General features: G+C 39.2%; 1 protein-coding gene across 1 annotated transcript in view; it reads right to left on the bottom strand.

Moving 5' to 3' along the window:
* Nucleotides 1-3468, bottom strand: part of SYNPR (synaptoporin) — a 372090-nt gene extending 368622 nt beyond the window's left edge. The window contains exons 1-2 of the mRNA XM_056129177.1: nt 3361-3468; nt 3163-3228 (exon numbers count right to left, since the gene is read on the bottom strand). Of these exons, the coding sequence (XP_055985152.1) occupies nt 3163-3228; nt 3361-3378 (84 nt within the window). The 5' untranslated portion in view covers nt 3379-3468. The remainder of the gene's footprint in view (nt 1-3162; nt 3229-3360) is intronic.
* Nucleotides 3469-23451: the final 19983 nt, after the last annotated feature.

Here is a 23451-nt window from a genome sequence, read left to right as displayed (position 1 = left end):
CCTGTGATTGGAACCAGGATTGCCAGTATGCAAGGCAAGCACTCTAACTACTGTACTGTATTTCTCCCCTCTAATCACAGATCTTTACCTTCATAACAACACATAGTGATTTTATTAGTTCTTTTTAAGTTAAATCACATTAAAACTGTGATTTACATAGTTTAGACTAGATTTTCAGGAATACAATGCTTCCACCTCTAACCTCACCACCTAGCCCTCCACTCCTGAACTCCAGATCCCTTTGATCCCAACCCCCACAAACTGACATCTTGACAGTTACATATTTTAGATTAATTGCTGTCTTTTGAATCCCATGCTTATGACCACAGTGTTAAATCTAGTGGTTTACATATATACAGATATTTTGCCTCTGCAATACAGAGGGGTCCAAGGTCCCTGATCCTTGCCACTACTTATTTTTTTAAGGACAGTGTAATATTTCCTATTATGCACAAATCATAGCTAAACTGCTTTCATATTTACTATTTTTTCTTTACAAATTACATTGCAAATAAAATAAATAAAGTTTACTCTATGTCTTTAGAAACACGTGTTTGTCAGAATAAGTCTTGGGGAAATTTGTATGGTTTAAAATACTTTAAGAATATCAACTTTAAGGCTACTCTACCACAACTCAGAAAAAAACATGTTTTTAGTCCTCGTTAATTATGCTCTTAAAATTTTTGCTCATCACATACTGTTCACTATGCACTATAAATAATACTAATAGGATTGAAAGTTCAAGTTCTTTTCCACTGTGTTAAACTTTCTCCGCTATGAAACTTTTGTATCTCTGCTCTCATTCCTCTACCTTAGCTCATTTAAAATGTAGATCAGCTGACTTTATATAATCGCTTTGCCCATTAATCAAGTTCTGTTCCACAAAGGGGAGACTATAATTGATTTATAGGCAAGATTTCCTCCTCTTAAAGCCTTAAAGGCCTAGGAGTAAAAGGTTGGGTCACATACTTTTCCGTGTTCTGGGGCTATTCCTAGCTCTGTGCTCGGAAGTGACCCCTGAAAGTGCTCAGAGGACTTAAAATGCAGTGTAAGAGAATAAATGGCAGCCATTTGCATGCAAAACGCAAGTCTTGGGCCCTACATTAACTCTCTGGCCCTGTAAATATTTTTAATGTAGTAGTTTTTCTCCTATTTCTCCCTCTTTCTCTCTTGCCCTCTCTCATACACACCACACACACACACACACACACACACACACACATGCCCCCCCCCCCCCAAATTCCAACTATAATGAAATGTGATATCCACACTGATAATTGATAAATGTAATGGAAAGCAAAGAAAGGGGAGACTCTTTGAACTAGCAGTAGAAGAAAGGGGGAGGGGCAAATATGAGAGAAGCATTTGCTGAGAAAATAATATTAATCTGAGCTTGAAAGACAAACATAATGTTTCTAGGCTTGGAATATGGCTAGAAATATAGGAGCTAAGGTAAAAGCTTTGGAAAGAACTTGTATAGATTGGGATGGTGTTTTCCAATTCAAATGTGCATAATAATCATTCAGAGAGCTTGCTTAAAATGCAGGTACACAGGTATCCTCAATCACAATATTTTCGTTTAATTTCCAGACAACTGTGTTTTTAAAAAAAATCCACCCAGCTTTGAAATATATGCCTGGCAACGGTTTTGTGGTGAGTAGAGACTTGCTGCAATGGGATTGAAGAGAATGACAACTAATATTTCAGCTGGGCAACAATGTGAGGCAGATGAGATTATAACAGAAATGGTGTTAGGCGTTTGAATTTTGTTTTGAGAGATAATGTTTTGAAAATGAAATGATTATTTCGATGGGGGGAAAGTACACTTTCGTGAGAAATATTGAATAGCTCAATAAGTGAATAAGTACAATATTCTGAAGAAGTCAAGTGAAAGCTTCTTGGGTTTTGTTTTATCCAATGGTTTTACTTGATTTAACTCGACTATCAAGACAACAGTTTTAGAACACCATCTCTCCCAGAACCCCAAGTTCAAGTCTTGTAAATGCTGTCTTGATGTATTTCACTTCGATAGAGCCATTCATGCATTTTATGCAAGTGTACAAACAAGGCAAGTGTGGTTGTCCTATACATCATCCATGTAAACATGGCCCCCAGACTTAGTGTAGCCAAATAAGAGACCAGCCCTTGGAGCTAAGATCTGGGAGGACGGAACAGACGCTTACATAATTTCACTGCTAGTTCGGGTAAGGCCTGTGATTAATGCTACATGATGGGCTGAACTTTCTGCTCAGCTAGGTTCGCTGGCCTTTCAGAGCTCCTAGCAGGAGAGAATGTGTGACTGCAGACTTCACGCTTAATAACCATCATCCAAGTCAACAACACTCACATTGCTCCGTGGCCCAGGGAGACACTGTTTCTGCACCGCACTCATTGGTCAGGAGACAAGTTGCCATGGGATTGGACTGTCAGGGTGGTTTTGGAAAGAAAAAAAAATACAAAACATCCCCCCCAAAATACAAAAACAAAGACAGAAACAAAAAACAGAAATAAAAGAACAATCTGACTTTTCTAGAGGCCCAAATGCAATATGCAAAGAAGGCCAGAAATTGGGAAGTGGTGTCTGCATGTGTGTGATGGTGATGGGGTGACTACCGTGAAACTCAGGAGACTCATGCAGGAGAGGTCAGAGTAAGAAAGTAACGTGGAAGTAGGAGAACCAAAGCTCTACTCTGCCATCCCGGGTCTCCTGGTATCTACCTCTCCGGCGCTCCCGCCTTAGCTCGGCACTTGCCGCACCCAACCCAACGATCAGCGTGGAGCTGTCCAGGTTCTGACCAACTTTCCCAGCTGGGCCGCCCGCTGGCAGCTCAACCCTCGCTCGCTCCGGGGAGCAGCTGGACCCCAGGCCGCGGTGGCACCTCCACCTGCCCCCTCCGCGCCTCTCCAGGGTCTCCAGAGCGCGCGTGTGCCAGAGCCGAGGTGAGTGGACACCTGGTCTGCACGTCCACACTCCCGCCGCCTCCGCACCGGGTCCCTGGACCGGGGCCGGCACGGAGCTGCACCTGGAGAGCGTGGAGGCTGGAAGTCCAGAGGCGGGTCCTCTCGGATCGGAGTGGCCGGGCGCAGAGGATGCCCGACCCCGCCTCGCCCGAGGGCCACCCGCCCTGGCCCGCGTCCCCGCGGACGCCGCGGTCCACTCACCAATTCCAGCGCCCGCAGGAAGGCGAGGGGCTCCTTCAGCGCCCGGAAGGTGCCCGCCGAGGCCAGCTTTGGACGCAAGAAGCAGAGGAGAGGAGAGAGAGAGAGAGAAAGAAAGAAAGCGTGAGGAAGGGGCTCGGGGCGCCCCTTGGCGTCCCGGGGTCCCGCGACCCCCAAAGCCCTGCCTGCCTGTGGTCCTACCTGACTCACAGGGTCCATAGCTCGTCCTGGTCCGCGCCTCTCAGCCCACCCGGTCCCTTTGAAATGAAGTTCGAGGAACACCTGGGTCCTGGGTCCTCGGGGCCAGAAGCCCCCGCTGATTGGGGAGAGTCGGGCCCGGCGCGGGAAGGGGCTGAGGGAGCCGGGCGGGGCGATCCGAATGCGCCCAGGGGTGCGCAGGGAAGAGCTGGGGTGCGGGGAGCTGCGGAGGAGAGGGGAGACAGCCCAGGCAACAGGGACTGCTGCAATTGGCCAGCTGCGAGCTCCAGAGGGGAGGGCGGGAGGGTGGGCGAGGCCGAACCCGCAGGCATTGGTAGAGATCAGCCAGCGCCGAGGGTTCACCGGTTCCTGGCAAACTTTGGGACCGTGGACGGCGGGAAAGCAGACTAGCTAGCGTTTTTTTGCAAGACGACAGTTCCCTGTCGGAAGAAGGGAGGTCCAGGTGAGAAAATGACACATATTTCTTACTTAGGAGATGTGTGAATCCTGGTGATTTCTGAACACCCCCAAAGTTCTGTTCATTCCAAATCTTCATTGCAAGCCAGCCGTGTGGCCAGGCTGCATCAGGAACTGGAATATGCACAAGGGCAGGATAAACACCGCCTTTTTTTTTTTTTTTATCAGGAGTTGACAGAGAGCACAGGGTGAATGGAGAGCGCAGGAACAAATTCACCTAAATTAGGAACAATGAGTGACCCAAGCAAGTAATCCTCATGACCACAATGCCAGGTCAGGAGCAATTATTATGCAAGGAAGGAAGGAAGGAAGGAAGGAAGGAAGGAAGGAAGGAGAAGGAAGGAAGGAAGGAAGGAAGGAAGGAAGGAAGGAAGGAAGGAGAAGGAAGGAAGGAAGGAAGGAAGGAAGGAAGGAAGGAAGGAAGGAAGGAAGGAAGGAAGGAAGGTTGAATTCCCTTCAAATAAATCCCCTTCCCCATGGTGGGATTGGTAGTATATGCCTAACAAAAACTTAAAATTCACAGGGATTCTTCTGAGATCTTTTGTACAAGATGAAACCTGCAAGTGAAACTCTGCAAAATAAGACAGAATTCCCAGACTACTCCAAAATTCAGACTTGGATCTTAGTGAAAGTGGTTTCCAATATACCCTCCCTTTTTCTGCTCACCTTGACAAAAGTAATGTCTGGGAACTGAGGTTTCTCATGGCTCAGGAACTGTGAAGGATTTTTATAAACATTACTTTATTAAATATTCACAGAATCCCCCCTGGGTTAGTAGTACTATCATTCTCATTTTAGAGATGAAATTGAGTGTCATGGAAGGCAAGTTGGTCTGGTCAATTTTGTGCAGTTAGCAGATAATGAAATTGGAACTGAATTCAAGAAAGAGTCCGTGTGAAAAAGAAACACACACAGAGTAGCGGGGGAGGGGGGGATGGTGCTCTTAGTTACTAGTTACTATACTACAGGACTAATATTGCCCTTCCTTCTCACTCCCCTTGGACCAGATTCCTCTATGAAGTGGTCTCCCGGCAACACAGATAGCCCATCTGTTTATACTATAAAGATTTGCCAGAAAGGTTTGGAGTTTGTGTGTGTGTGCGCGCGTGTGTGTATTTGGGGTGGGTGGAGACATTAATATTTAGGAATGGGGAAGAAAGATGGAATGAACAGTTTGGATTTGGGGAGGAATAGGCAGCAGGCCAAATCTAGGTAAGAAAGGGAGTGTCCAGTATAGATAACCCCTGCCCAGAGATTTATTGGAGAGGGTAGGGGAAAGAGAGAAATTTAGTGAGTAAGAATTCTAAAGGGCTAGTTGTGCCATCTGCAGCTAGTTTTGTTCCTACTGCTCTTCCTACATGAAAAGAGTCTAAAACAATTAGAAATGTTGTTTCAAAAATAAGCCATTATGCAACTACAAGGGGTTGGAGAGAAAGAATTTTACCAAATACTTAACATGTGCAGTACACTTTGTGTTATCTTACTTTGGAATTATGTTGCATTGTCAAGGCCTTTGTTATTTTTACCTGTAAAATGGAGCCAACAATATCAATATTAGCTGATAGTTATGAGGACTCAATGTGATTTTGTAGATCATTTATTTGGGACAGAGCTTGGTACATATACTATCTTCACATGTATTGCTTCTCTCTACTGACATTTCTACAGAAGCGAAGATGAAGGTTCAGAGGTCGTTAGATATGCGCTATTGTCACTTTTGTATTCCACAGTACTACTCATGCACACAAACATTCCTACACTTTTGTATGCAAGAGTTGGCATTCTTTTGGCTTTGATCACTGACATTGTATTTCTGTGCAGTCCCTCGGTGATTTGCCATCTTGATTATTTCCTTCCACCAGAAGAAAAAATTACATAGCTTCTGTTCTGTCCTAGTTTAAGGGATGTTGATGTAGAGTAAAGTGGCAAATAGACCTTAATGGACGTTATTCTGAGCAACAAATACATTTTAGGTTGAAAACTGGAGGATGGAGTACACCCAGTGTTTCTTGTGACTTACTCCTGGCGCTTACTCCTGGCACTCAGGAATCCCTCCTGAAGGTGCTTGAGGGACCATATGGGGTGCCAGATATTTAACTCAGGTTGTCAATGTGCAAGGCAAGTGCCCTACCCTCAATAGTATTTGCCCTAGCCCCCAAACTGAGGTTTATTTCATTTATTACTATCACACAAAGTGGCCTAAGCCAATTGATACAAGAGTTTACACAGAAGCTGGAGATAATACAATGGGTAGGGTGTTTGCTTTGCATATGGCTGACCTAGGTTCAATACCCAACATCCCGTGGGGTTTCCTGAGCACTACTAGGAGTAATTCCTGAGTACAAACTCAGAAGTAATGTCTGAGTATCACTGATGTGACTCAAACCTCACCCCCTCAAAAAAAAGAGTTCACAGAATAGGGAGTTAAACCAAAATTTTACCCTGATATATGACTTCATGGTCCTTTTATCCTTTCCGCTCCGCACTCTCTCTATCATACTCAACTAGTTTATGGAGTATAACGTCTTTTATAGATGCTTATGATGACAATTATCATAATGGCTAATATCAGTTCAATTCCCACTACATGCCAGACTGTACTATTTTGCGTATATAATTTAAAAAATCACAATCCCCTTATATATGGTGACTGTTTTCAGGCTTAGAATGGCTAAATACCCTGCTCAAGTCACCTAATCATTTTACCTCTTTTGGTAGAGTGAATTATTTAGTATTGTTCACTTGTTTCTCATTTGAGCTGAGAACTTGGCACCTATAAAGTGTGATTACTGAACCAATTCCCCTAAGTCTCTGTTCACACCTAACTAATATGGTGGGAAGTTTTTCCAGTCCTCCAAACACCATGTGAAGGGTGCCAGGATTATGGCAAAAGGAAATGTAATTGCTTAGACAACAATTGCACATTGTCAGAGTATGCTTTTCACGTTCAGAAATGCATGAGTTTCTAACAGCTGCATCACCAAAATAACCCAGAGTTCCATATCACATTTGCAATGTTAAATATTTTAGAGACTTTTGGGTTAGGCCCTCTATACTGAAAACTGGGAAGTAACTGAGTTCCCTAAAGAAGTATGCTGAGAGAATTAGGAGAGATAAAGTAAGCATTATCACAATAATTACTTTTATTGACCGATGGCAACCTTCTTTTCCAGTCCAAGGTTTTGATTAAAAAACAATTTCTCTTATTATTAATAATTCATTGCAATCATTCAAAAATCATATTGACTTTAGTAGTACATGAAAGATTTTTTTCATAATTTTTGTTATGATTATACATATCCCATAGTCTCTAAGTTCTTTTCTTTTTAATTTTCAAACAGAGATGTATAAATACAAAGACTTTCTTTGATGTGCCAAGGCAATCTATTGGTATACTGCAGTAGTTCTCAACAGTGGCCAATTTAGAATTTACCCTCCCCCTGTAGATACCTGGAAAAGGTTTAATGTCAAAACTGGGTGCAGAAGGGTAGAGCACTACTGGTATTTAGAAGACTGAGATTAGGGATATAGCTTAATATCCTGAAATGAAGAACACAACCACCCTCTACCAGATGGGGAATTGAACACTTGCAATTGGAGAGAGGGAAGAAGGGAATAGAGAGAATACAGAGAAATGTTCAGAAAATATAGGGAGAGACGGAGACTTTGCTGATGAAGACAGTCACCCAGCTTTTAGAGTATTTACGGTACATGAAGTTAGGCATGTTATCAGCTACTCAAAATCCTATTAAGAAAATAAGAGTCTTTAGAGGGGTCCCATTTAGGGTGCCAAAAGTTGTAGATCAACTGGTGATTTTAGGTCCTATACTTCTTAAGTAGAAACTGGGAAGGAAATGGACACAGGCAAATATTGGCTAAAAAAACTCCTCAGATTATCTATGCTCCACCATAAGGAGAAACAGCATGAGACCCAGTTTCAAGAAGCTGCTCAGTCTCATCTCTCAGTGCTCTTACAGCAAGCACTAAGATCTCTGCCCTGCGAGCCAATCACAGAATCTAGAGGTGATGCCTTCTTTGGCACATGCCCAATGTGGATTCAAGTCCTGGCATGTGTCGCATGTTCATTAGCATTTTAAATCTCCATCACTGGGCATGATTTTAGTGTTAAAAATGAGGAAGAAAATAAGTGAGGGCTCTACATAGGGGTCTTTCTTGGCACAAGTTGATTTAGTCCAATTTCTTCTGTCAAAAATCCTCCTGTTGGTAACATAAAGAAACATCCAAACTCAATATGGTAAGGTTAAGAAACTGACTTATAAACCCAACGAAGATCACATGCCTATTATGTATTAGTTCTTTTCTAGCTACTGTAAACAGTTTGACAGGAGATTACAAAAGCCAAAGTACTGAGCTGTAGTGTATGGATTTGCATCTTAAAACAGTTAAACCTTTTACTAAGGGAAAAAGCATACCTTGCTTCATGTACATGTGTCTTTTGTCACAAGAGAAAAAAGTGATTAAAAATGTTATCCCTAGCAAAATGATGTAGAAGAAAATGCTACCCATATGTTGTAATGTTTAAAGTCACAGAAATAATGAGTAGAAGTCATTCAAAATGTTATATATTCATGTTTGGTTCATCCTGTTAACCTGAAAATTTCAAATTTCTCCTTAACGTCTGACATAAAAGCAAAAGCTATTAACAATCTACGTAAATACTTGTACATTTGGTTTGCATGGGATCACTAGTAGACAGTAGAAGCTATATACAAATACTTTTAAGATTTGTAACTTTACAATATAAAGAACGTTATCTCTTAACTCAAAGATAAAACAAAGTCACATTTACTTACATTTCAACCTTAAATTGCTGTAATACAATGTGAAAGAATATATATGCCTGTGGACTTTAAACCTTAAAAACAAAATAATACTCCATAGGTTTTCTGTGGAAGTCTGGGCATCCAATAGGACAATTATAAGTCTATTGATAAAAATTCTAACGTGAATGGTAATTGTGGTTCGTGTTGTAGGATATTTTTACTAGCTTATATTTCATCTTCATTTTAAACAAAATATGTGTATAATTATGGCCATGATGAACAAATGTAAATTGGCAGACAAAACCAACAACATGGGATATACCATTGACCAATCTCAGGGAATAATAACCACAAAGTAATCCTAATAATGACTCTTACAATGAGAGCTGAACAGAATATGAAGTACTCCCAAGGCGTAACCCACTTACTATCTTAAATCAACCAACAAGTATAGACTATATTCTCTTCTCTTGCACATATGAGAAAACATGGGTTCAAATAAGTGAAAAGTCTCTACTTAGCATTTATTGACAGCAAATAGTAATCATGATATTGCAACTGTCCTTATAACTTCCGAAGTTAAAGATTATGTTTGCTTTCATTGCAAAGCTTAGAATGGTGAAGTATTAGGCAAAAATGTTTTGCTTGCTAAACATACACAAAACTTTTCTAGAGAAATAAATATGGCACCATTGATGGTGCTGTGAAAATTATTACTATTACTCCATGAGTATTTTAGAACACAATTAAAAAATCTCTTTACTGTCTCAAAAGCTCAATGATACTAATATGTTTGTCTTTTATTATTATTATCTGTTTTTCAAAATATATATTTTTTTGCTGTAGAGGTATACACCCAGTGATGCTCCTGGCTTGCTCCTGGCTTTGCACTCAGCATCACTCCTGACAGACAGTGCTGGAGGAACTATATACAGTGCCAGGGATCGAACCCAGCTCAGCTGCAGAAATGCTTAGTTTTGGCATTCTCCCTGGATTGCTCTTTTTACTGACTCATGGATCACAACAGCTTTGAGTTAATTTCATACCACCTACTTCAATTTTTAAATGAAATGGTGTAATACCAAATCTTCCTTGGGTGAGTCAAGAATAAGACTTGATGACAAAAATTCTGGAATTAGGTTTTCTGTATTTACCATGTCCTTGGTTCTACTAGTTCGTAGTTTTGTGACTAAGAATAAGCCAGTACAACTTCTGTCATTTGGTTCCCTTTTCCCTTTGGGGATAACATCTGTATCACCACAATAATTATAAGAAAGAGTTAGGAGATTAATATAAGTACCCAGAATAATGTTGGTCACCAAACTAATGTACACAACAAGTAAAAGGCCAACAGATGTGATCTACATCAACTATAAGGACCTGGTCTACATTATCACCCAGCCAGTTACACACTGCACTTTAAAATAAATAGCTCCAAAAATTACTTCACCTCATTTCCGTTGTTTATTGTTAATATTCTTTTTTCATTTCTCTGCCTTCCAAATTATTTTTTTTCTTGTTGCTTATTCTTATTTCCCATACAGGCAGATGATTATAGGAGTTTTGGTTTAGTAAGAAGTCAGGAAGTATTTGGGGTTATTCAAAGCACTCTTTTGGGAGGAATTCCAACTATATATATACCAACTGGGAAAATACAGTCCAGTATCAAGGATTTTTTAATTTCTTTGATATTTATTAGCAGAGCTTTGGCATGGATTTTTGTTATTTTTTTAAGAAATAGTTTTACTTGGCAATATTTTCAATCTCTAATAATTCTGTTCTTGTTTTAGGAAAGAAATATTTATATATAAAAAACAGACATGATGACGATATGGAAGATCAGATGGCTTCTTCCATGCAGTTAATAAAAGTATGTATCCAAAATGTATTGCATTCTTTTCACTTTATTAAATTCTCCAGATGGTCTTTAGACATTGTGCTTCAATATGACAAAATGGCTCTTGCATCTGCTCTGAATGATACAAAAGAAAACTAACCCTGTTCAGCATTTATACAAACACACTTAATTTTTTCTTTCCTAAGCTAAGCTTTAAATTAAGAGAACAAACATAAAATGATTCCACTATGAGACATTAGAAAATTGACTTTTTTTGGCACTACATTGGCAGATTCTCTGCAGACCTCAGTTCATGAAGCTTGATAACTGTGAGGACATTGCTGGATCCACTCACACAGAGAGGAGCATGAATCCAACATCTAAAATTAGGATTTTACTAAATTATATTGCAGTGCACTTTTACACCTGCTTGGCAAGTAATACCCAGAAGAAAGGTACAATTACGTAGGCACTTTTCCAGAAATAGAAGACAGGTTAAAAAAAACACTACAAAAGAGAAGGAAAGAAAGAAGGAAGGAAAGCAGGAAGGAAAGCAGGAAGGAATGCAGAAAGGAATGAAGAAAAAGATGGAGACAGAGACAGTGACAAAAAGAAAAGAAACTTGTCACCAATCATTAGCAGATATTTAAAGGACATCACTGTAAGTGACTTTTTATTGAGAATTTACTACATTTTAAAATCTGCTAAAAACCACTAATAATAACATGAATTAGTTATTATTATCCAGATTTCACAAATAATAGAACTGAAGCATGGGTAAGTTAATTACTTGCCCACTTTCATACAGTTAAATGGAGATGAAGCCAATAGTTTGAGGTTTAAAGCCAATAGTTCTTGAAAGCTTGAGCTAATTTTATACCTTGTTATTTATGCAAGGTATAAAATATTCATTTTTCTGGTCAAAGCTGGAAGTTAGAGATACTGTTGATACATTCATTTAATCATTAACCCCGAAACTACCTGATTAAATATTCGGGAACTGCTCACCTACATTCTCAAAAGCTATTTTACTTTCTGGTCTCTCTATTGTATTTCACTGGTCCATCCATATTTGCCTTTATGATAAGCCTTGAGTATCACCAGCCATGGTCCAAAACCCAAAAATCAAGAGAAAAGATAAAATTAAATAAATTCTTAATTCAGAAAATAACAAAAATTAAAATAAAAGTTAATCGTCACTTCCTGCTATTATTTTTCGTAGCCAGAGACTAAGAACCCCTAATACTTTTTCTACCTTATACTCAATAGTTAAACAAAAAAGGAGTCAAATATGTTGATGAAATGCTTATGTAATGGAATGAGTATAAGGTAGCTGTTTCTATAATTCAATCAGGATAATATAATCGATTTTATTTCGACATGGTAATTTAAAATATTGGTGTTTAATGTATTATATGTATATTTTATGAATTATAAGTTTTATTATAAACAGCTCGAGCGGGCCCAGTAACGTCTCCATTGGAGACTTTGTTGTTACTGTGTCTGGCATATCGAATACTCTCGGTAGCTTGCCGGGCTCAGCATGATATAAGGTTTATAAGAATATATGATCATCTCTGCCATATTTGTATATTCCTCAGAGAAACAGGGAAGGAGGATTGTCTTCTCTTCCAGTAGGTCTATTTTTAGCTCCTTGAGAAAGGGTCATATGTTTTCCAAAATGGCTCCACCTATTTACATATTCACCAGTAGTGCAAAAAGGTGTCTTTTTCTCCAAACCTTTAGCAACACTTGTTTTCATTTCTCCTTTTGATATTTTTTTAAAATATGCGAAATATTATCTTTTGATTTTTTTTATTTTTTTTATTTACATAGGCATAAGGAATCATCTCATAATGGGTTTATTTGTATTTCTCTATAATCAGGTATAGTGAATATCTTTTCATTATGACTATTGGCAATTTAGAAGTCCTTTATGAAGAAGGGTATTCAAATCTGTCCATTTTTAATTGGATTTGCATTTATTAAGTTGTATCTATTCTTTATGACCGCTGGACTAGAGCTATTACCGACCAGATTCCACAGGATGTCAAAAGATCGCGTGGTCGCCCACCTACGAGATGGTCAGACTTCTTCATCAAGCCTCTGAAGGATCAGTTTGAGGCTCTTCGTGTTCCTAGAATGAGCAGACACCATTGGGCTACACTAGTACGTGACAGGGACAAATGGAGAGGATACTGGCACCCACTCAAATCGATGAGTAACAGGATGTCAATTGATCAAGTCAAGTGATCAAGTGATTTATTCTTTATATATCTTAAATATTAGGTTCTCGCCTGATGTTTGATCACGATCACGATCATCCTGTTGTTCGTCGATTGCCTCGAGCAGGCACCAGTAACACCTTTGTCCTAGCCCTGAGATTTTAAAAAGTGCCATATCCAAGGCTCTTTCAGGGTTTGGAGAATGAGACCCATCATTGTCACTGGTTTTTAGCATATTGGGTATGCCACGGGGAGTTTGCCAGACTCTGCCATGTGGGCAGATTACATTTGGTAGCAGCCGCGCGCTTCCAGAAGCTGGGTTTTATAGTCTCTGGGTCTTGACCATTGATGGGATTACCTGGCGCCGGGGGCATTTGGTGGGTGTGACCTCTGCCTACTGAAAGATGGAGGATCTGGGTGGAGGATGTTCAGCCCCGATCTGAGCAGGCTTGGAGATCTCAGTCCCAGGAGCCGCGAGCCTGTGTTCCTCTGCCAGTTCCTTCAGGCGTGTGGAGAGTGGTCTCAGCATGGTTGTGGCTCATTCTGGAGGTCTTCGGCTGCCAGGGCTCTGCTCAGGGTGGGGAGGGAAACTCAACCCGCCCCCTCCAAGGAGCCCCGGAGAGGACAGCCAGGCGCAGGGGCAGGAGACTCTGCGTAGGGGCTGGAGTGATGTTTGATATACAAATATATTTTTCCATTAAATATTCTGTTCTTCATTCTGTTTGTACTATCTTTTACTAAGTATTTTTCTAATTTAAAACAGTATCAATCGTTTATCTTTGATTTCATTTCCTTTGCAGGAAGATTGAGTCCCCAAATACATCACTAAGGCTCATCTCACTAAGTCTTTCATCTATGTTATAATCCATATACTAAATGATTTGGGGGCTTTCATACAGATCTTTTATCACATTTAGTTTGAGTTTTGTATATGAGAATAATTATGCCGTTCTATTCTTTTATTAGAGTCTATGTCTAGACTTAATTTGTTTAGTAATAAAAATGACTGAAAAGTCACTGTCTCCCATTGTTCTTGCTACTCTGCAACAATTAAGAAATTCAAGGTAAACAAATATTTTAAATATTAATGTATTTATTTAAATATATTAAATTTATACATTTTATACTATACTGCACTGCACTGCACTGTACTGTCCTCCCGTTGTTCATTGATTTGCTCGAGCGGAACCAGTAATGTCTCCATTGTGACACTTGATGTTATTGTGTTTGGCATATCAAATATGTCACGGGTAGCTTGCCAGGCTTTGCCATGCAGGCGAGATACTCTCGGTAGCTTGCCAGCTCTCTGAGAGGGGCGGAGGAATCGAACTCGGCTTGGCCAGGCTGGCCGTGTGCAAGGCAAATGCCCTACCACTGTGCTATCAGCAAATATTATTTTTTATAAAAGAAGCATCTTATTGTTCAATATTTATTCAATGTCTACTCAAATAAAACACAATTTTAGGTATTGGTGTTATAATCATGAATTTAACAAGAATGTTTCCAGTTTACACAGAAAGTGAAAGACTAGTGATGAAATAGATGAACTTTATCTACACTTGCTAAGTGTGCTGAACATTGTGAAAGCAAAGATTTTTTAAAAATTTGGCTAGAAAATAGATACAGTTTTTATATTGTTTTTATGATTAAGTATAAAAGAATTTTTTGTAAATAAATGTACAAATTATCAGAAAGTCATTATATAAATCAAACTGTCATTAACTCTGTATACTTAAAAATATACTGAAATTACTTTTGTGTTGGAGTGGCTCGTATATCTCTTCTAAGAAAAAATCTAGTTAGTAGTTAACCTAATGGTATATTTTGAATCCTGATAATCTCAAATATTTTATATTTTCTGTAAGAAAGCAAAGGAAATTTTCTTTCTTTCTTTTTTAAATTTGGGTTTTTGGGCCACACCCACAGTGCTCAAAGTTTACTTCTTACTCTGCTCTCAGGGTTTACTACTTACTCTGCTCTCCTTACCCTCCTGGAGGGCTCAGGGGATCATATGGAGGATAAAACCTGGGTTGACCATGTGCAAGGCAAGCACCCTACCCACTGTGCTATCACTCTGGCCCTAGCAAGGGAAATTTTCAAAGGATAGACTGATTTATGTTAAATAATGAATTACTACTTATATATGACATCACAAAAAAATGCTAACCGTTCTTGAGCACTTGGTAATAAAAATAAAATAAAAATACAAGAAATATATGCTCCTGTTTTTTATAAATAGGTTGTTTTAATTTTTTTATTGGCTCACCATAAGATACAATTACAAAGATTTCATATTTGAGATTCAGCTATATAACGATCAAAAACCCACTGTATACCAGTGCAAAATTTCCACCACCAATATCCCCATTATCCGCCTCCCCCCATCCCAGTTCACCCTGCCTCTATGGCAGACAATTCCCCCAATATTCTCCTTCTACTTTGGGGGATTATATTTTGCTTGAATTTTCCTACCACCATTCAAGTCAGCTTGCCAAGGGCAGACACTAGATAGTTTATTTTCCATTCCTCTTTTTGAATATCATGAGAGGTCACACAGCCTTGAAATCAGCCGCATAGTTCTGGAATTCTAAGACTATAAATGGTTGGGTTCCAGGGACATCTCTGTAGGGCACTGATCCACTTGGAATTCAATTGGGAGTTTCTGGACCTGGGCTGTTGGTGCACTAAAATGGCGCTCAGGAGTGGGTTGTAGGCATGACATCAGGAATCAAGAGCGGGTGGGGAGACTGGGAGGGACTGCCCAGCTCCGCTGCCTCCATGAGGCTTGGAGACTTAGTCCTGGAACCCGCAAACCTGGGCCATGCTGTGGAAGCTCTTGGTCTTCGGGATTCTCCATGGAGTAGTCGGGGAGAGCCCTTCTGCTCCATCTGGGGTGCCCTGGTGAAATTGGCTTGGAATGGGGCTTGGAGAGGTCTCTGGTGCTGTGGTGCCTTCCGGGACTTGCTACTATGTCTCTGGCCCGGGGTGTTGGTGTCTGATTGTTTTACTTTTTTATAAAATGAATTCTCTCTCTTAAAAACTCAACATTTTATTTCATGCATAATTGATAGACATTTTTATGTAGAATAATTTTTAAGTCTTAAAAGTTAAGAGTGACTATATCATGTATTCTTACTTGGCTAAATTCAAGCCATTTAATCTAATAATAAATATAAATATAATAACAATAATAAATATAGAATATAATACATCACTGTATCACTGTATCACTGTCATACTGTTATTTATCAATTTGCTTGAACGGGCACCTGGCAGTGATGGATGCAGTAACGTCTGCATTTCCTAGCCCTGAGATTTCAGCAGCCTCTCCTTACTCCTCCTTCCCAAGGGTTCCTGATTGGAGACTCTTTCAGGGTCTGGGGAATCAGACATATTGTTGTTACTGTTTTTGACATATCGAATACACCACATGAGCTTGCCAGGCTCTGCAGTGCTTGCAGGATGCTCTTGGTAACTTGCCGAGTTCTCCCAGAAGGAGAACTACACTATGAGAGGTCTAGTCTATAAGTGTGGCCACGCGCTTTTGGGAGCTTTGTTTTATAGTCTCTGGATGGCCATTGAAGGAATTTCATAGCACCAGTGGCAGTTTGTGGGTGTGACTGTCGAGCTACTGGAAAATGGTGGATTTGAGTGGAGGAGGCCCAGTCCCGATCCAAGCAGGCTTGGAGATCTCAGCCCTGGGACCCACAAACCTGGGTACCTCTGCCAGTTCCTTTATGCGTGAGGCTCGTCTGAGCATGTGGAAAGTGGCGTTGAGCATGGCTGTGGTTGGGTGCCGAAGGTCTGTGGCTGCCGGGCATCTGCTCAGGGCAGGGAGGGAAACTCAAGCCACCTCCCCTCCGAGGAGCCCCAGTGGAGACAGCCTGGCTTGCAGGCAGGAGACTCTGCATGGCTCTCTTCCGGGAGCTTTGTTTTATAGTCTCTGGATCTGGATCTTAGCCGTTGATGGGATTTCATGGCGTCAGAATCATGGGGCCGGAGCCGTTTGTGGATGTAACTGCCTAGCAATTTTCCAGAATATACATATAATAAAATAAATAAAATAACATATAATTATAATAAATTTAATCTAGTGCTCACATATCTAAAAAAATTCCTATATTTCTGCCACAGGTTATGAGTTCATTTACCTTTACATCTATTCACTCTCAAAGCCCCTACACACACATAGTTTTCTCAATTGATGAAACTTGAATACTTTGCTCTCAAGCAGAAAATAAAGGCTCTCAGTTATGATAAAGTTTATATACATTAATCAGAAGTTGAGAGAGAACAGCAGAACTGGTTCAAAGACAGAAGAGCCTGGGATCAGGTCTTACTACCATGTAAAAGAGCTATGTGACTAGGGTCAGAGTGTTACTACAGAAGGTATTCTGCATTCACCTTACACGTGGTCAACCCAGGTTCGATTCACAGCATCTCATGTGGTCTTCCAAGCATCACTGTGAGTAGTTTCTTAGTGCAGAGCCAGGAGTAACCCCTGAGCACACACTTTCGGGTGTGACTCCAGAAGAAAAAGAAAATGCCATGTGACTTTCTGTAAATGACTTGACCTTTTTTATTATACCTGTTGCCTCGTATGTATATATGTATACATAATTAGCAATATCAATATCACTGTCCTCCCGTTGTTCATCGATTTGCTTGAGTGGGCCCAGTAACATTGTGAAACTTGTTACTGTGTTTGGCATATCGAATACATCATGGGTAGCTTGCCAGGCTTTGCCGTGCTGGTGAGATACTCTAGGTAACTTGCCGTCTCTCCAAGAGGGGTGGAGGAATCCAACTCAGCTTGGCCATGTTGGCTGCATGCAAGGCAAGCGCCCTACCCACTGTGCTATCGCTCTAGCCCATGCTTAGGGTTAGGTTTACTTTCATGTACCCTGAGCACTTCCAGGACTAACCTCTTAGCACAAACATACAAGTAACCTCAGAGTACTGCTAGGTATGGCCCCCAAACCCAACAATAAACTAATAGTTAAATAAATTTTAAAAAGTTAAAAAATAAAAATAAATGGTACAATTATAAATTAGTGTTAGCTCACATTTTTCACATCATAGATGAAATAAAAGTTGTATTGTCTTGTACTTTGTAACACTCTGTTTATCACAACTAATTAGTTCATGGCCAGAGGTGACAAAGGGTTCTGTCTCTCTCTACTGTGAGATCAATTTCTCAACAAATCTGTGGTCCAATCAAAGTTAGAAGTACTCAAAGTTTGAGAGTTTAAAATTGACAGATATACCCAATTAGAAATTAAGTTATGCAACCAGAACAATTACAAAGTGGGTAGGGTGCTTACCTTTCACATGGCCTACCTGGGTTTGGACCCTAGCATCCATATGGTCCCCTGAGCACTGCCAGGAGTAATTCCTGAGTGCAGAGCCAGTAGTAACCCCTGAGCATCACTGGGTGTTCTCTGTCCCTAAATTAAAAAAGAAGAAGAAGAAAAAACTCAGTTTTATATTATAGTTAGTACAAACACACAAGTTTAAAACATTGTCTTCCGAACTGAATTGTTTTGACCCCTCAAGATTTTTTTTCTAATATATGTTAATAGTTTTATATGTCATAATTGAGGAAAGGAATCTTCTACTGGGTAAAATCCAGAAGGATTACTATAAGAAAATTTTACAAATTGCATGTGAAATTTGTGAATTTCATGAATGGCCGTAACATATTTCCTCACAGTTCTGAAGGCTATGAGTTCAAGATCAAGGTGTCAGAGAGTTTCTTCTGAGGCTTCTCACTTTAACTTGTTGATGGTCCATCTTCTCTATGCGTCTTCTTATATTCTTCCTTTTGTGTCTGCCTGTGTCTTAATCTCCTGTTCTTATAAGGATCATTGTATCATTGTATGACTGTCATCCGATTGTTCATCGATTTGCTTGAGCGGGCGCCAGTAATGACTCCATTCGCCCCAGCCCTGAGATTTTAATAGCCTCTCCTTACTCGGTCTTCCCAATGGTGCCCAATTGGAGGCTCTTTCAGGGTCAGGGGAATGAGACCCATTATTGTTACTGTTTTTGGCATATCAAATATGCCACGAGGAGCTTGCCAGCCTCTGCTATACAAGGGGGATACTCTCGGTAGCTTGTCGGGTTCTCCAAGAAGAATAGAACTTATAAGGATACCAACCATATTTGTTTAAGGGTATTTTAATAATTTCATTCTAATTTACTTATGTCTTGATTTAGTGAAGTCTCCCAAGAAGTGCTATTGGGATCCTCACACCATGCCTAGTGATATCTGATCTACCTAATCAGCTAGCTTAATTTTAGGACTCTGTGACACAGTACTGTTTCGGTTCAATCGTGCCCACCAGAATCTCTCTGGTAGTGCTTAGGCGCCTAGAGGTCAACTCCGAGTAGTGCTTGGGGACGATATGGTACTGACGACCAAACTTAGGGCTTTTCAGATGTAACACAGGTGTTCCTGATCCCTGAACCATCTCCCTAGCCCATAATTACTTCTTTAAAGGCTTTGACTCCAAATATCATATTACGAGGTATTGAAAACTAGGACATCAATATATAGATTTTGTAAGAATTTCTTTGAAGGAATAGACATATTCGCTTAGAATTCGTAGGACAATCATGTTGTTTCTTGGTTACATCATATATTTTTATACTGCCAATTTATTATCCAAATTGATTGACTGCCTTATTTACTAATCTTGAATCTAAGTGGCCTTTGGATATTACTGAAATGTAAATTCACCTCTAAGGTGATCATTTTGTAACTGTTACAATAAAGAATGTCCTAAAAACTCTAGAAACACATAAAAAAGAAAAGGGATGGAGTGATAGTACAGCAGATAGGGCATTTTCCTTGCACACAGTCAACCGTGGTTCAATCCCTGGCATCCCATATGGTCCTCCAAGCACCACCAGGAGTGATTTCTGAGTGCAGAGCCAGGAGGAACCCCTGAGGATCTCTGGGTGTGACCCTAAATGAAAACAAAAAAAAAATTAGAAAATGTTGGTGAAAAATATTTTCCTTGGTACAAAATAATTCTAAGATGACTTTTGAAGCAGGTATTTTTATCTACGTGAATAAATTCTGGTGAAACACTTTGTATCTCTTATTTATGCGCATGGTCATTTTCTGGAGCATATGAAAATGTGTGACTTTTTTCAGATCTTCAAATCATTGTCATTGTTCTGAATATAGTTTTCCATTGTTTGTGATCAGAAAAGTTGAAAGTCCACCTTTATGGAAATAATGGAGAGAAGAATGCCTAAAGGCACACTGCAACCATCTTTGTTTGAAAAAGAGCACTTTAGTCCTGTTGTTCATCAATTTGCTTGAGCGGGCACCAGAAACATCTCCATTGTGAGACTTGTTGTTACTGTTTTTGGCATATCAAATATGCCACGGGGAGCTTGACAGGCTCTGCTGTGCGGGACACTCTCAGTAGCTTGCCGGGCTCTCCGAGAGGGACAGAGGAATCCAACCCAGATTGGCCGTGTGCAAGGCAAACACCCTACCCGTTGTGCTATCGTTCCAGACCCATTTGAAAAAGAAAAACAAAACAAATCTCTTTGCCAGTCATGTGCTATACCCAGAGATATTTGAGACACATGTTTCTGACTTAATCTGAAGTTATCAAAATAAATGAAATTCTAATTCAATGTAATGGATCACAAAGGATAGCAAAAGAACTAAAAAAAAATATTATATACTGTAAAAGTAGTGCATGCTCTTGGCTTAAAAGAAATCTTTAGAAAGTGACATAAAATGAGAAGCTTCAGTCTCTAGAGGAAATTACAGATAATCAGTTCTTCCATATCCTCAGAATATTTAGAACATATGACAGTTTTATGCAAATGGAAGACGCACTATTTAAATTGTTCTTCCCCTTCCATTTTTATATGTAAAATTTATCTTGCAAGTTATTCACATCAAAGCATATATACTTGCCTCATTTTTTTTTTACCAGATACATGTTACTCTATTGTATGTTAAATTAGAGATTTTCTCTTTCCATTAACTCAGGTTAGAATGATATTTAACTATTTTTTAACTTAATTTGTCTTAATTTGTCTTTAACTTAATTTGTCTTTAATTTGCCCTGGTGCTAAAGGCTTATTCCTGAATCTGTATTCAGGGATCACTCTGGTTGGCTCTGGGGACCATTTGGTATGCTGGGGATCAAACCTGGGTTGGCTGTGTGCAAGACAAGTTACACACCTTCTGTATTATCACTCTGGCCTCTTCTCTAACTCAATACTTATCTCAATATTCTATTTCTTTCTGTTGTCAAAACTTAATGTCTTACAAGTCAGGATTTTTTTTCCATGTCATTTATTTCAACATCTTGAGCCGTATGTTGAACAGAATGTCATGGAGTATGGGTGTGGCATCCAGTCCTTGGTTGTGATCTTTCTTTACACACTGATGCTTAGACATACATTGTACCATCTGGTCCTTGTCACCAATCCATATGGATCTCTGATAACTATGCCTGGATTCCCCTGCAGACCTTTCAGAAGCTTCACATTGTCCTTATGTACCTGTGTCACCCTCAGACAAAGAGGATTACTGTATCAACATGGAATTTTGGGGAAATATTTGTAAATTCTAGAAGTCAGGCATTTAATTTTCTAATGGTTAACCACATACCTCGCATATTTGAAGTTCTGAATTTGATCATGTACTGCAATGTGCCTCCAGAACTTCTGTGTGAGTCCTGGTGGTTCCAACACCACTGACTTGAGTTCTGAACAGCCAGGCCTACCAAATCACCAGGGCCAAACCACCTGCTAAGCACTGTTGGGTATAGTCCTTACAATTTTTCATATTGATAGTTTTATTAGCCTAATATTTTGTCATATCATATAGGCATTCCTCTCCTACTCTTTGCATACTATGTCAGGCCACTGTCAAAATTCAGTGTTTCTAGTAATTTCTAATATAAAGAAGCAGATTTTCTAGTTTTATTGGTAAAGTAATTTGTAGTTCCATTACTTTATATCCCTGGATGAAATCCTAAATGGAAGGCTTCTTTCTGATATGTACACATTCCTTTTCTAATTTTTTCTTCTCCCAACCCAGGAAACATTATCAATGGGTAAGTTTCTCTTATTTGCTAAATACATCTCTAAATATCAGGCTTTTGAAAGGTCAAAGCCAAACATTCTACTTACTTGAATATTTACATTCTGCTATACCATTTCTCCCCTAAAACAAGGCATACAATATAGCAGATGAAAGAGACAAACAAAAACCTATACAGATAATACACCAAAATGCCAAAATGTTATCATCATATGTATTTTTATGATCATTTTTAGTAATAATTATTGTTGTTTGCATTTTTGTTGTTGCAAGTTGCAACAGATATATATATATATATTTATATAGGGTCATCACAACAAACTGAAGAAAAAATTAAAGTCATAAACATTAAAAATTCTCCAATGCTGTTGAAATGTTCTATACCACAAATTAAGAGCTAGTTCTCATCAAAATCGCACCTTTTCTAATGGTCACATGATACCACTGATGAGAAACAGCTCACAAAATCCATGAATGTCCTTCAAACATGTGTAATTATACAGCGATCCCAGCAACTAATTAACACTTTGGATTTTGGTCTCGGTTCAAGTGTTACAGAGCATCCATGTCACGTGTCCTATGTTGTCACTGCCTCAAATAGTTTCTACTTGAACACACTTTCTTCCAGTAAGAATTTCACAATTAGAAGCTAAGACAAAAAGAAATTTACGAGGAATAAATGAGATCTGTCTGCCAATGGTGTAATTAATTTTCTGACACCTTAACATCCAGAATATGTGACTTCAAATCTTTCCTCTTCAAATCTTCTTATTAATTTCTCATACTTTTAATTTCATACTTACCTACATCTTATCAAAATTAGCTTCCAAAATAATATCCTCCAATTTGAAAGCACCTTGGAATCTGAGAAATTATTTATGTTTTCCACACTCCCACTTGTGTTAATAATTATTACCATTTCCTGGAGGAATGTCAGTCAACCTTGCTGAATTATTATTACCATCGTCATTTAATAAAGTACAATTTGATTCTAAGTTTACAGAAGTTGAGAACTCACCCAATGTTAACACCTTACCAAGTTTGCAGGATCAGCATTAAAAATCTCTGGGAAGTCTGATATATTCTTCAAGAAAAAAGGAGGAAGATTTTTAAATTATGTGCTGTGGCATTTCTTGGCATACGCTTTGCCAGTTCTGCTACTTTTATGCATTACTTCGCCTCTGGGTAGCTAATGTCTATGTGCTCTATTAGTTTTTTAATTCCATTTAAAATAATAAGAATGGTAAAGCCAGTCTATATTATATGAACTTGAACAATTTTTTAAGAGAAATAATTTTCTGAGGAATTGACTATTTTCTGATTTCCTGAAATTGGGCTACCTTACTTCCAAAAACAGTCCTAGAATCACTCCTTTAGCTCTTCTGTTTATTTCTGCTTGGTGAAGCACTGTCTCTCCTTTCCCCAAGTCTTCTGAGCCTTCATCTCATCATATTTAGACTGACTCAGGGCGATTAAAAAAACTGTTTTACCTCAAGATACAGAGAGGAAGGAATGGAAGTTGAGGTAGGATAGGAAAGGAATTTATCTAGTGAAAGGGACCCAGTAATAATCCAAATATTGAAATGATTCTGAGATGACAGAATCTTCTGAAAATATCTCAAGATACGAGTGTGAATGAAGCAATGCTCTTTAAGTAACTATGTATTAGCTGATCTTTTGAGATAGCAC

Source organism: Sorex fumeus, unplaced genomic scaffold, assembly GCF_029834395.1.
Source record: "Sorex fumeus unplaced genomic scaffold, SorFum_2.1 ptg000072l, whole genome shotgun sequence".
Classification (NCBI taxonomy): domain Eukaryota; kingdom Metazoa; phylum Chordata; class Mammalia; order Eulipotyphla; family Soricidae; genus Sorex; species Sorex fumeus.
This window is presented reverse-complemented; position numbering and strand designations above follow the sequence as displayed.